Source organism: Augochlora pura, chromosome 4 (genome assembly GCF_028453695.1).
Source record: "Augochlora pura isolate Apur16 chromosome 4, APUR_v2.2.1, whole genome shotgun sequence".
In the NCBI taxonomy this organism is placed as follows: Eukaryota; Metazoa; Arthropoda; class Insecta; order Hymenoptera; family Halictidae; genus Augochlora; species Augochlora pura.
In genome coordinates, this window is record NC_135775.1 from 12,903,695 (window position 1) to 12,918,526 (window position 14,832).

The window sequence follows — 14,832 nt, forward strand, 5'->3', positions numbered from 1 at the left end:
TCCTTCGTCGCTGAAACTTGCTCCAGATGTAGTTGTACTGATTTGATGCTCTCTTACTCACTCGTTGTTTCCCTCTTTTCTTTTGACTGTGAGGATAGCATTATCTTATCAGTAAATTGTCAACCAATCAGAGATAAGAAAATTTCTATGTTAACCTTCGCTAACGGATCGAGCTACGGCCTGGTGATGTACAGGAGTAGTACCCATTCCTGTATAACATAATGTCATAAAGTAAAAGTGGCGCGAAGTGTGGCTACGGCTACATGACATTTATGCGAATAGAGAACACACTTTTGCATTGATTAACCTATGAATGTATTCAAAACTGAATTGTTTAAAAAAATAAAGTTCTTCAAGACATTTTATTAATTAATTATCTTCTTAAGAATTGAATGAATAAAATATAAGAAAACATACAAATAAATTATTAACGTAGCGAATGCTGAATAAAAATTCATTGTGTACATTGAATACTGTTATCTATTACGATGTTGACGTATGGTTGAAAGAATGTTTGCATTATTTACTTCTTTGTGCTATGACAATTAATTTTTCGTAACATGTCAGAATCAGCGGAGGTATTACAAATAAATAAATGTGTCTTATCAAAATTGTGGTACACTTCCCTTATCCTTTATCAAGAAACTAGTAGTGATCAATTTCTTTCTCGTCAAAGTGATACTGAATCATTGGTCGAAAACTTAATGTAAGTATATTAAATAGCAAGTTAGTTAGCTATAAAATTAATATTCAAAAATGATTACAGTATCACTTATTACATTTTTTCAGTTGTGCTCAAAGTAAAAGTCAACAATGGATTATTCAAATATTATTGGAGAAATTTATTGGCGATGTCACTTCAAAAATAAATGTAAAGAATTATCACAGTTATATGCAAATGCTACAGGCTTTGCATTTATGTCAACATTTGACAACACATGCACAGGTATTGTAATAATGTGTATTGTAATCAATATAATAGCTGTCACATTAATAATATATTACGTACTTTATAGAAATTATTGATAGTATATGGAATGAATTCAAAACTGACAACTTTAGAAGTACTTGAAATGTTACATGATGAATGTTTACCATTTTTGAAGCAAAATATTGACAGTAATCCAACTATTGTATGTTGGATCATTAATGAATTATTGTCATCATATTTTGATATATCACCTACTGTTTTTCATAATTTGCAAGATTTTTATGTATCACTTATAAATGAATTATTAGAAAGAAAGACATCAAAACAACAATTAATTGTTAATCTTCTTGGCTGCATATTATGTATTCTATCAAAAATTAATATAATTGAATCTGATAGAATTCAATGGTTTAAATCATGTTTTCCTACATTGTTAAAAGTATGTGATATCCAAGATATTGAACTTGCATTATATTCAAAAGTAGAAAGGACACCTTTTAATGCATGGTGTACCTTTCTCAATGAAACATGTCGACATTATAGAGTTATTGAGAGTCTGGAAGATGCATTAAAAATTAAAGAAGTATTATTTGATCATACTTCTACTGTTGTAACAGTTGTAAATAAAAATAATCTTATAGAGAGAGTAATTAATACAAAACTACACTGGACAAAAGACATTTTGGTAAGTAGTAAATAAAATAAGTATTATACAACTTGTATTTGATATAATATTTCTTGCAGGATATTTGTTATATTTTAATGACAAATGGAAAGTATGGTGATGTTTCATCAATATTACACTCTAAAATATTCTATAACTTTTGGCCAGTGTTGTTATTTAAAGTTTTAGATACTTCTGCAAACAAAAAAGTTATTTCAAGTGAAAATAAGGAACATCATACAATTATATGTAAAACAATTAAATACTTAAGATTAAAATGTGATTTTGATAAATCTCATGATCCCATATTACAAAAATTTAATATAGCATTAGAAAAATGTGTTAAAGTTATGGAATACATCATTAATCAAACAAAAGATATTTTTAACTTTAATAATGATAATCAAATTTTAGAATCAGTTGAACATAGAATTTCTGTAAAACAGATATTGGAGCTTTTATTGCAGTTTAATTGTTTGTCAGTACTGAAAACTACAACAAATATTCATGAGCAACAACTTAATGCAATAAAATACTTATTGGAAGACCTTTCTGAACCTGAGGATACTTTGTATGCATACTATAGCATGTTCAGTGCTCTGAATGCACTTTTATTATGCAATACTTATGATACAAAACAAGATGTCATTATGTGCCATTTCACAAATATGACACGTTACGTACAAAATGTATATCCGCTTAATGTACGGATAGATGTAATAAAAAATATATTTTCGTTAATGTTTTTAAGACATGAACACTTCGAACAGTTGCCAAAGGATTATAATACGGATGACACAAGTGTTTTGGATGAACAAACAAAACTTGATAATAAGTTATTAGAACAAAATTCTACAGGGTTTCTTTGTAACAAATATGCCATAAGGGATATGTTATTCCATTTGAAAGAAATCATGTTAATTACAGAAAGGGAATTCGCAAATATAAAACATGAAAATGACTCTACAGATGCAGATGAAATTCAAAAAGATATCTCATTTATTAATGCAGCAATCATGGATGCTCAGTGGAGACTAGGACTTTATACACATTCACAGTTTGTGAAAAACATCAGTGTGTCTAAAGACGCGAACAAACATTCTCATGCTAAACTTAAAGTACAATTAGATGGAACACTAATTTCAAATCGTTTCAAACAACATGTATTTTTTCATCAAAAAGATAGCACTTCTGATGATATAAAAGTTCGATCTGAGAGTAGCTCAGAATCAGAACCAATACATAACAGATGGAGAAAACGACCTAAGAATACACCACAGCTAATGGATGTTACAACAATCAAAGATACAGCATACAAACAGTTATTTGTAAACTTTATGCTAGCAACTAAAGAAAGCCTAGTTATTCGATGTTTATGGAAAAACGATTATGACAAAGCAAGGGATATTATAGAGGTAAATAACTTGTTTTATATATTCCTTATTACAGACTCAAATCGTTCAAATGCCTCTTCTTCAAATTCAGAAGGTTCATATGTTAGAACTTGCATTTTTTTGTCTTTCTTCTTAATTTCTTTAACTAGAGTACCAGGAGGATTAATTGCATAATACTGTTTTGCAAATAAGATCCTTTTATTGGGAAAACAAAACTTGCAACGAAAACAACAACAACACCAACCTGTAAATTAATTTATAGCTTATACAAATTCCTATTATTGTGTTAAAATGAAAAGACAAACCGTAAATTACCTTTTTGACACCAACAAGGAATTGCAAGACATATGTAAATTAGAAACCAAATTTTAATAATCAGCCATATTTTCTGCACAGACTTCTTTATTTCAGGTGGTTCATGTTCATACTTATATACCAAACAATCTATAGCTTTGATACCCAATTTTTTTGACTTTTCCGTGCAATTTTTAAAATCTAGCAATTTTTGTAATGTTTCTTCAGGATATTTTTCCGATTGTTTTTCATCAGTATAATTCAATAGCAGGCTCTCAGTTACATATTTTGCCATGTGTTCCTCATATTCTCTTTTAAAGTTTTCATAGTCATATTCTTCTTCAACTGGTTCCATTTCATTGGTATGTGCAGTAATAGCTTTCATTTTAATAGGTTCATATATTTTAAGATTATCTGTAGTTCCATCATAATCATTAGTACTAAAAATACGTTTTGTTGTTACTATTAATGAAAGATCGATAGGTTTCATCTGAAAAAAATCGTCTTTCTCCTCCGGATTAGTTTGATACTGGTCATTCTCACGTTTCACTTTAATTACTTCTTTGAACGAGATTTTTATTTTCTGTAATCTAAAAGTAGATATACATTAAAAAGACACTTTAATCACTCAGAAATTGTCGTGAATTGATTTTTAAACACTTTATCTAAGTCTTCTTTAAAGCCAGCAAGAAATGATTTATCATTGTTTTCAATGTTGGAATTTTCCCATATAATTGGTTCCAATAGATTAAGCACATTAATATGTGCAGTATTAAGGCTATTACGTTTGTTATAGTTCTCTACTAGAGAATGCAATGGTTTATATCTACTCTCATCTTCCACATAGAGTTTTAGGGTAGCTAGATCCTCGGGCTGAATCATTTCATTCTCATTTTGTTCATTGTAATCTTTAGTATCAGTTGAAATCTCAAATGTATTTGTATCCTAAAATTTAGTCTATCTGGTTAATTATATAAGAAAACAACAATAGCTAAAGAAATAGTATCATTTAATAATACTCAGCTTTATATAGTGACAATGAATTAGCAGAAATAAATGAAAGTAGTAACACAATTAAAGTTTGTTGAAATAACATATTCGATTGCATATAATGCTTTTCTTTATACTGCAGACATCTGACTTGAAAAACACTGAGCTAAATGGAGAACTGCAATTTTCAAAAGCACTGTGCATGTTTAGAGAAAACATTTGTAAACAAACAAATACATTACAAGATAAAGATCTATCTACACAGAACTTACAATCTGCTACATTAGAGGTATATTCCACATTAATTAACATTAATTTTAAGAAACGTATTAAGAAATGATATTTTTACAGAATTTAAGACAAGTTGTACAAGAAGGAATACTTTCTTCTAGACAAACTAGTCAACTTGAAACTTTTCTAGCATCTCAAGAAATTAATTTACGAATGTTGAGCATGGATGTTCTCAGTAGCAACGAAATATTTGCGATATGTGTGTTAGATCTTGCCTTAACTATGAGTCAGTCTTATTCCATCTCAAGCAATCTTTGTGATGTCGCATTGAAATATTTAAAACTGTCTAAGACAGTTGACAATACAGAATATGAGCATTTTTTTTTTAAGATTTATCAATTGTTACATGAAAACAAAGAAGAGCTTACTGTAGAAAATATACTTTGTGATGCAAAAGTTTTATTAGGCATGAAAGAGTTCAAAGTGAGAGAAGATTTCTGGACGAATATAACAATTAAACATCAAGAGTTCAAAGAATCACAAACGAATAAAGATACAATTAGTAAAGTCCTAAAGAATAGTAATTATTTATCAGGTTTAAAAATTCTGGACAAGGTAGTTGTCTTTCCCAGTGATGCTCATAAATATGTACAAATTATCTATTCTCATTTAAAACTTCTACATACAATTATTCCAAATGATCAGATACTCACAGTTTCTGATTTATTAAAAAATCCATTGCATTATTACTTTGGTTATCAGATTTTTGATCTTAAAACTGAACTAGATAAACTCGAAGAAATTGCACATAATTTGCAAGTTAATTTAGTATACAGCATTCTTAAAAATGCTTGCCCTATACGCTTATGTGGAAGAAGTATAAAAAATCTTATCAAGACTAAAGAAAGTGGACATATTATATTGAATAAAGAATTAAGTGAAACAGTAAGTAAACATTTTTCAAAAGTTATATTTAATAAAAGTGGACAATATAGAATATTACTGTTTCAGGATTTAAATCATAGTACACAAGGTCCAAATGAATGCGTTTCAGAGATACTAACAGAACTTTTGGAAATCTTGCAAAGTATGAATGTGGATCAGTTTTCCTTGAACGATAACATTTGTGGATCAATTTTAAAGCATCCAAACATTCAAAATGTATTGAGTAAAACATCTCGACTTGTGAGACTAGATTTAAGTGAATTATCCACAGGAGATGAAACGTTGACATTTCTACTTAATACATGGAATCTGATGTTCCTTCATGCTAGCTTAACAATCTGGACAAATCATCCTCCATTCAATAATCTACAACAAGCAGTTTCATTGATGTCAATTGGTTATTTAATTGGAGATTTGGGTTTAGTAACACTTGCCGCACTCAGATCAAAATTACTTAATAACGTTATGTTGAATAATAAATTTTTTATGGAATTTGAAGAACTTAACGAACCAATATGGCAAGATCTAGACATTACTCATGATCCAAAAATCATTTTTATAATAATCAATGAATTTTATGGAACACCTTGTATCCGAGTAAGTTGATTTTTTATTTTTATTATATGTTACAATATGCTTTGTTAATAAGTTTGTATGGCTAGGTTTTTAATCCAAAAACGATAAATGAAAGTTTGAAGAAAGCTTCCCAAGAATATCTTGATTATTATTCATCAAGATTTGAAGAAACTGAGCAAAATATGGAAAAGAAAACAACAATCTTCTTACCTGATATTGTAAAACAATATCAAAATATGATTTCTAATAATGTCAAGAATAATATACACAACATTCAGGATAGCGAAAATTTATTATCAATAGATGATTATTTCAAGCATTTAAAAAAAAATGCAACAATCCAATACATACAACCTTCGAAATCGTACAATATAATATTAAAGTATACAAATTTATCCTACACACATACTGAGGAAAAAGCTAATCTGGAGAGAAGTGTGCAGAAAACAGATTCTTTACGACCAAGTTTGCTACAATATTTAGAAAGTTATTGTTGGGTTATATCTTACCTTATACAAAGAATATATAATGAAAATCTCACTATTTTAGAAAACAACTGTGATCACTTAAAACGAACAGCTTGTCTTGAAAACTTAATGAACTCGTCTTGGGTCAAAGATATGAAATCTCTTTTTAAAAATAATGAAGCTCTAGCAGCTATTCTTGAAATAATACCAACACAAAATTTGTGGTCGCATTTTGAATCGACTTTAGAAGAAAATGAATGGCAGAATTGTTTGAAACTTCTAAATGCTTTACCAGATAATCTGATTACATGTGCAGAATTACAATATTTTAAGGATAAAATTCTCAGCTATATTGCCTCCAAAGAAGACACCAAAATATTGCAATGTGTGTATCAAATTAAAGATATTTATATTTTAAGTCAAACAGTATTACATAATATCAATAAATGGAACGTGAATGTTTGTGTGGATGCTTTACTTCATTCAGTGCATCATGTGGACACTTACAAATTGCCTGCACACTCTAAATTGCAATTAAAAGAAATCTTACATAGAATACTTGTACTTCACAGAATACTTCCATATTGTACATCAAAGTCAGATAACACTTGTCACAATATTGCTTATTGTACAGATGAGATCGATTCATTCCAAATTATTAAATCATTAATAAGTGTAAATAAATTTGAATTGTGTTTGGAATGGTTAGAAAGTCAAGCATTTTCTTTAGAAATAGACCTTTCTATGGAGCAAGACTTTTTGATAGGCCTCCTAAAAAGTGAATCTCTAAACTTTAAACAGACATCAAAGGTAAATTAGAATTAATTATTATGAGTTATTTTATTAATCAATCTTTTATTAATACTGTTCTGTTTTTCAGTATCTTCAAGCCTTGCCTTTAAAACAATCGGTTAAATTATGTGAGACAATATTAAAGAAACTAGACTCTATTGAGTCAATGCAGTTTATTTGTAATTATTTGTTAGAGCATTGCAAAGCAACTGAGACCATCAAATATAGGAAAACCTTAATAGGAATAGAAATTTTACACATGTTGGAGACACAAGAGAGAGCCTCGCATATTCATCTTATAAATGAACCATTAATAATGTTAGAACAGTTATTAATGAATTGTAAATTTGAAATTGTTCAGAAAATACTAAGCAAAATTACAAATAAATTGGCACAAGTGAACATTTCGAGAGACGATTTTGATAAGATTATAAGATTTTATGCTCAGAAATCATTGGATTGTCGTGTCTCTTTGCAATGTGATGCTGTCGATAGTAAATTAAAACAGGCACAAAATTTAGAAGCGGAAAATAATGAATTTGTTATGCCTATTCTTGTGCCTACTAAAGAAGAATGGATACCTAATGATAAAGTATATAATTGAGTTTGTTGCCTTCAATATTTATAATATAATGATATGTTCTTTTTATATCCTTAATTTCTTTTATTCTTCCAACAGGCTAGAAAATGCAGCTGTTGCAAAACTGTTATATTTTCCATGTTTAATAGACGACATCATTGTCGTAGATGCGGTCGTGTTATTTGTGGTCAATGTTCTCAACATCGAATGCAAGTGTCTAGTTATCCGTCTTCCGTATTGGTACGTGTATGTAATGACTGCAAACGACTGACAATGCTTCAAATGCGAACACAACAAGGGTCACCACTGACTACTAGTAGTGAAACCTTTGATTATTGGAAACTGACGAATGACAAAAAGCATAATGAATCTATTAAAGAAGAATTTTCATTTGAGTATACGCCAAACATTTCTTTGTGTCTGGCCATACTTAATTTACATTCTGATCATAAAACATACACGAGGTAACTGTTGTATTTATATATTATTATAAATTTATTACATAGAGTAAGAGTTTCTACATGGCTTTTTAATAATATTTACACGGGAACATAATTTCGAATGTAAGCAATTCTTATGAAAAAATTGGAAATATATTTTCTTTATCTATCAACATCCATTTGAAAGACGATTTTTTATTTTAATGGATGATAGAAAATATATATACATATATATATATATGCATTAAAACATTTTTGGAATTATTTGTTACCAAAGTTACATAAGCATTAACAGATACCATGTCAATATATTCCTTTATTAGTAATATTACAATTATTGTTACAGTTTTTTATTCGATCGCTGTGACGAGATGAAACATCTTTTACAACCTGTTACCGGAGGAAAAATAAATCCAGAAGTAGATCATACTGTTATCATAAAAATGATACGTTCCCTCTTAGTTGCTGCTAAGGTTAAATGCGCCAAACTTGGTCTCAATACTGGACTTATACACTGTGATCGTTTTCTGTCACAGGTAGATCTTATTGCCAGTTTAGTTCAATTTGACTGCCTGCATTTCATACCTTCAGACAATTTGCATGGGCATGCCTTGAGAAAACTTAGAGATCTACTAATTGAAAAAGAACAATGGATCCTTGCTTTAGATGTAAGTACCAAAGCAGGACTGGACACTCAAGGTGTCTGGGCAACTTGGGGTAAAACATGCTTAAAAGTAGGATACTTTGATGAAGCTAGAGAGAAGTTCTCTCACTGTCTTGATAAAATTCAACACGAAGAATTCGACGATTGGGTAATCCTATCATATTCAAAAGATTCAATGACTGAAATCAGAAGAAGAGATCAGGAGTCAATAGCTGCAAATAAAATTGATGAGGATATAGAAATTACAATGGACGAATTAAATGTTAGAAAAACGGAAATCTCCAAAAATCGTCCGTTAAAAGATCCGCCACTACTAACAGAGATTCAACAAATATTAGATAATTTGAGTACATACAAACAATATGTACAACATCCCCATCAGTACAAGTCTAATGCTTCACAAGAAATATCGATTATCTTCGGATATCTTAAAGTGATAAATCAAGGACAAACAACTCCCAAAAATGCATTTTCAGCCATGCAACAGTTTTATTACTACGAGAGTCTTTATTATCTGTTAATGTATGGGAGTCTGAATTCAATTTTAGAATTCTTTTTAAAACACGATCAATTTTACGAATGCTTAACTTTTACTTTAAAAAATGATGTAGAACCTGATTTATTTTTCAATGTAATCTATTTATACTGTTTTAAGACTGGAAACACTGAGAAACTTCATGAAGCAATGAAAAGTCAAGATTCCAGTCTGCTAATTTGGAAAAAATATTTAATACACGTCTGTTACAGTTTAGAAAAGAAACAATATCTATATATTTTGTATCAATTGCAGCTGTTTATGAAAGATTCCATACGCGCCGCAATGACATGCATCCGATTTTACCGTAATGAAATAACTAACTATTCAGATTTATACGCTAAAGGATATTTTTTGCTTGAGGCTCAAAAACATTTAGAGTCTGAGCTGCAAATTGAAAGTTTAAGCAGAAAAAGGAAAAAAAGTACAAGTTCCGTACACAGTAATCACGGAATTTTAACAATGGAAATGCAACCTCCTGAGATAGATAAACATATAAATACCATTTCTAGACAAATGGAAATTGCAAAATTTTTAGCAATCTGTGAGAAAGAGGGAAGGACACCCGTCCAGTTTTTAAATTTGTTTCCAAATACAGATTCTGACAATGGTATAGGTAGTGAACTACCAACTCTATTTGGCAATCAGCAGCAAAAAATAGACTTGGCTGTTTTAGCCATTCTCTGTGGCCGCAATATTGAAGAAGGATTTGGTATTGCATTCAGAATAATGCAAGGTTAGCAACAATTACACACTATATAAATACCTTTTGATATACTATAGCATATTCATTCATATTAGTGATGTATATCCATAATATGATAAATATATAATATATATAATGTATATACTATTTCAGATTACAATCTACCACAACGGAAAGTGTATTCTTTAGCTGGTCATATCTTGACACTGAAATACGATATTCCTGGAATAAAGCAATTGATTAAATGTTGTCATACTTCTGGAGTATCAAACTCATACTTCATTTCAGATTATGTTCTGACACATTGTGTAAAATTATTGTTGAATCAGGTGGATGGTGAAATGAAATCAGCTGTTCAAAATGATGTTGATATGCTGATCAAGTTGATAACGGATATAGAACTCAAAGTAGTATTACATGTTATAACATTTTAATTCTCCAATTCATTACAGTGACTGTGCTCATTCATTCTGTGAATTTTTTAATTGTAGATAAATGCATATATTGAGTGCAAGCACTTAAAGAGTGCATATTTGTTAGCTGCTAATCATTCAAGAGCTCAAGATATAAGAAAAATTTTAAAGGAATCTGATAGACTTGGGCAAAATGCCATTAAAGCGATATGTATAAAATGGCTTCAGCAAGAACCAAAACCATGACTTTAGACTATTTTGTAAAAGTAAGTAATACATACTTATGTTCCTCTATTATTAGTTTTTGAAGATTTAAGAAAGTATCCAAGTATCAAGTAAGAAAAATCCTATTGCATTCCATAAGTATTTGTAATTATCATAAATTAATTGTAATATAAAAAGTGTAATAACTACAGTGTTTAAACAAAATTTATTTAAGTATATGTATAATAATAAATAACAATGGAATAATTAATAAAATGTTTATTTTCATAAGCAGAATAATACATCTTTTTAATGATTTGTAATTATACTGCTTATAAAAATATGTTAAAAATTATCCTTTTTCCTCGCTCTCATTTGTGAAGTCTCTACTAAAAAATGAATATTATGGAATAAAGCTGGAATGTATGTATTCGTATTAGTAATTCTATGTTATAAACAAATTTTACAATGTATATAAACAATTTCAATTATGCTTTACAATAGATTACATGAAAATTCAAAACGGATAAAAGATTATACAGATAAAAAGTAATAAAATCTATTGTACTTTGATAATAGACCTTCTCAATTTAAAGATAAAACTATCTTACAATATGATAGAGTAGCAATTAGTCTGCGATGTTTATTTATGATTTTTTATCTTCACTCACTAGAGATGACAGTTTTTCTTCATATTTCTCTGCAAATGCAGGGTCTGTATTTTTAATTGATGAAAGTAAAGAATCCTTTTCTTGTTGAGACCAGTTATTGCTCCATTCACGAAACAGCTTTACTCTACATTGAAATATACTTGGAGGTCTGTCGGATCCATCAGCACATCCTAGAGTTTCCATTCTAGGGACTAATCCATTCACAAGACCACCAGGCCCGCACTGTTCCAGAAGTATACTTAGAAAGTCACTTCTTTGCATTTCTGACCATTCTTGAAACCATTCTATTACATAGCGCAACTGAGCTTCATTTGATAGCAGAGCAGACATACTTTATCTTTAAAAAAAGAAAAAACAGAAGTTAATGATTAATTAATAATGAATTAACTATGGAATATTATATTTAGAACAAAATTGACAATTAGTATAAATTTTATAAAATAAAATCTAATTCTTAATTAATCAAACAAAAAGAAGTAAATTGGGAAATATTATTAGAAATTTATAAACATGAACCAATTTTTCAATAATTAATAAGCGTGATATATTAAACTGCATGAAACAGAAAATTTTTCAATTCATCAAATCATTTTCACATTAGCAAACTTATGCTAGAAAAGGAATGAATGTTTACCGGTCACGTTTTCCTTTACCGGTGATGTAACTTTTGTTCTCTTATAATCGATTTATCGCTCTCCAGCATCACAAAACTTGCAGGGCCAGATACTTATTAACACGGTTGCAACGACAAATCCATCGCCTTTTATGTAAACGAACTACTATATGCTATTTTTAAGTGCCATACAAAAAATCTACAATATCAAATGCAATAAACAATTGTGGTATACTGTTAATCGATCAATTTGCATTTCTTAGGGTTAACTTCGATCTCCTCTTCAAAATCCGATTCGCTTTCCGATGTTAGCCGATCTAAAATTTATAAAAATTTATTAATATTCACGAACAAATCTATTATACAGCTATATCATTTCTAGATTTATTTACTTTCATCATTGACAGAACTGTCTTGTTTTTCTATTAAGCTAGTCAAGAAATGATTAATTTTGATCTGAGTTTGTTTAAAACACAAAATTAATCCACTCAAATTATTTTCATTCAGTTCAACACTATTATTATCTTCATAAATACACTCATTATTTTCACTAATTTTTACATTCACTGTCATATCAGACATCGTGAGTTATTGTTTATTATTTTATATTCATTCGTTGAAATATTAACACTGATACATGCAACTTATATACAGTAATGGGTTCCGTTCTTACACACCTCAAGGCCGCAGCTTGATCCGTTAGCGAGGATCAACATAGAAATTTCCTTTACTCTGACTGATTGATAACTCTTTACTGAGACAGAATCGATTACAGATTGGATGCGAAGTAAAACAGTAGGGATGTGCGCGTTAACTTAGGGAGTAAGAAAAGCGTGCAGGAGTATGTCCCACTACTGCATCACTAAAAGTTTGAACTATGTGCATGTTTGTAAGGAGCATGTAATCTTTTACATATGTGATACGTAATCATTAAAATAATAACTTAGAGCAATAAAAATCTGTAATATCATTAAAAGTTTTTTAAACAGTAATATTAAAGTAATAATATTTGTAATCATTTTAACAGTTAAATTAGATTTTATAGTTGTGAATGTCGTATATACGTATGTGCTGATAGATGTGAATGCTCTATAATAAGTTGTATGATACGTATGTATGCAACATATATGCTATTCTGTTCTTCAATTTAGTATGCATTACACCACAGCGAAATAATGTGTTGCTACAAACATATTGACAACCAATCAGGTCTACATTTTTTCCAGTTATATATACTTTCACTTATGTATATATGTGCATATATGTATCATCTGAAAATAAATTGTTGAATATGTAAAAATAAAAATGTTGAAGATTCTTTTTTGATTAAATTTTCGCTGTCACATCGTCGCATGTATAGTAATGTATGTAATTCATATATATACAGGACAATTTTATATACGCATGCGTACTAGAAATTGGTTCCCGAAACACGCAGTGGTCAGCAATGGTTTCATGGTTTAGTATGTACACATTGTACATACATCTTGGTTAGTCTCCTAATTATAAGGGCATATGTCAGATTAGCAAAATGGTTCTGCTGGAAAATGATGCGGTAATTTTTGGATTTGGAAACACTATTTATTTGTACGCTTCATATTAATTTTAATTTCAGTTTCTAGTTGAGCTAACACGATTATTCGATAAATCCCGTCTTTCTGGTTCAGTAGTGCTCACTATTAAACGATGTAAGTATGTGTTATTATTTTTACAAACGGTTTTCATATTTCATGTCTTCTACAAACTATTACTACTATTTATTTAGTTAATGGACACAATAAGCCAGTACCTAGGAAAGGAAGGCCGCCTTTGCCCACACCAAATGAATTTCTTTGTTTAGTGAGAGCTACTTTAAAATCCAAAAAAATATCTACTGTCGTATGTATAAGTTTTCAAACTAATTTTTATAAAGATTAGGTCAGACAAAGCAAAAATTGCCAATATTGATTTTCAGATTCATTCCAAGGATGTAAATAAATTTCAACAAGCATATTGGAATTTATTAAAATCAAATGTTAATGGTCTCAAGAAATTAAAGAAAGTGAAATCTGCAAAGCCTAAGATTCACTGACATGATACAGACTGTTATAATGTGTGTGTATATATATATATATATCTATTTATATATATATATTAATAATTTTATATATATATATGTATATATATACATATATTTATATATAAAGTTATTAAGATTTTTGCATAACGCAATACAACATCACATTTAATGTATTATACTTATGACATTGCCTACAAAATATATTACATTTTGTGTAAATAATGCCAAACAAATTACTCAATAAACTTGTTTGTTTATTTTGTATCAAACGTAATTTTGATTGATTTGTTATGAATATGTTATAAAACAGACACTTGTCAGAATTATGCTACTTTTGGAACACCTTGTAGAAAATACAAACGCGTCGATTTACCAATCATCAATCAATTAAAAGCGAGACATTTATAATTATATTTTTAACGTCTCATTTTAAAAAAGTATTGCTAATTCCTGAAAAATACATTACTGATTTAATATTCAATTGCAGAACAGTTTTTATTTAAATAATTTCAATGATAATTCACTAACAGTTACGTATGTATTCGATGACATTACTAAAGTATCAAAATCCAGTTGGTTAATAAAAGTAACATCAAATATTTATTTTAAAAATATAAGTTAATTTTAAAAACTATACAATCAAATATATGACACATGTTTAAT

General features: G+C 29.0%; 4 protein-coding genes across 6 annotated transcripts; 2 read left to right on the forward strand and 2 right to left on the reverse strand.

Annotated features, from left to right (window-relative positions):
• Positions 1 to 262: 262 nt before the first annotated feature.
• Sptz (zinc finger FYVE-type containing 26 spastizin) lies at positions 263 to 10,870 on the forward strand. 2 transcript variants are annotated; one of them, XM_078178247.1, is made up of 13 exons: positions 263 to 706; positions 790 to 946; positions 1,017 to 1,616; positions 1,676 to 3,010; positions 4,416 to 4,562; positions 4,625 to 5,449; positions 5,516 to 6,046; positions 6,112 to 7,302; positions 7,373 to 7,876; positions 7,964 to 8,328; positions 8,651 to 10,239; positions 10,363 to 10,616; positions 10,701 to 10,870. In XM_078178247.1, the coding sequence occupies exons 1-13, from the start codon at positions 561 to 563 to the stop codon at positions 10,866 to 10,868; spliced, it is 7,812 nt and encodes a 2,603-aa protein (XP_078034373.1). In that variant the 5' UTR covers positions 263 to 560; the 3' UTR covers positions 10,869 to 10,870. The 2 variants fall into 2 exon arrangements, with proteins under 2 accessions (XP_078034373.1, XP_078034372.1); XM_078178246.1 differs by having other exon boundaries at positions 4,625 to 6,046.
• On the reverse strand, positions 2,941 to 3,793 carry LOC144468633 (uncharacterized). The gene is made up of 2 exons (XM_078178248.1): positions 3,305 to 3,793; positions 2,941 to 3,233 (listed from the first exon to the last, which is right to left on the reverse strand). The coding sequence occupies exons 1-2, from the start codon at positions 3,771 to 3,773 to the stop codon at positions 3,025 to 3,027; spliced, it is 678 nt and encodes a 225-aa protein (XP_078034374.1). The 5' UTR covers positions 3,774 to 3,793; the 3' UTR covers positions 2,941 to 3,024.
• LOC144468634 (uncharacterized protein C14orf119) lies at positions 8,604 to 12,921 on the reverse strand. 2 transcript variants are annotated; one of them, XM_078178251.1, is made up of 3 exons: positions 12,788 to 12,921; positions 12,132 to 12,427; positions 8,604 to 11,834 (listed from the first exon to the last, which is right to left on the reverse strand). In XM_078178251.1, exon 3 carries the CDS (start codon positions 11,825 to 11,827, stop codon positions 11,474 to 11,476), a length of 354 nt encoding a protein of 117 aa, XP_078034377.1. In that variant the 5' UTR covers positions 11,828 to 11,834; positions 12,132 to 12,427; positions 12,788 to 12,921; the 3' UTR covers positions 8,604 to 11,473. The 2 variants fall into 2 exon arrangements, with proteins under 2 accessions (XP_078034377.1, XP_078034375.1); XM_078178249.1 differs by lacking the exon at positions 12,788 to 12,921 and adding an exon at positions 12,503 to 12,760.
• A 592-nt stretch (positions 12,922 to 13,513) lies between these two features.
• Srp14 (signal recognition particle 14) lies at positions 13,514 to 14,421 on the forward strand. The gene is made up of 4 exons (XM_078178464.1): positions 13,514 to 13,665; positions 13,726 to 13,798; positions 13,876 to 13,988; positions 14,065 to 14,421. The coding sequence occupies exons 1-4, from the start codon at positions 13,642 to 13,644 to the stop codon at positions 14,179 to 14,181; spliced, it is 327 nt and encodes a 108-aa protein (XP_078034590.1). The 5' UTR covers positions 13,514 to 13,641; the 3' UTR covers positions 14,182 to 14,421.
• The last annotated feature ends 411 nt before the right edge of the window (positions 14,422 to 14,832 follow it).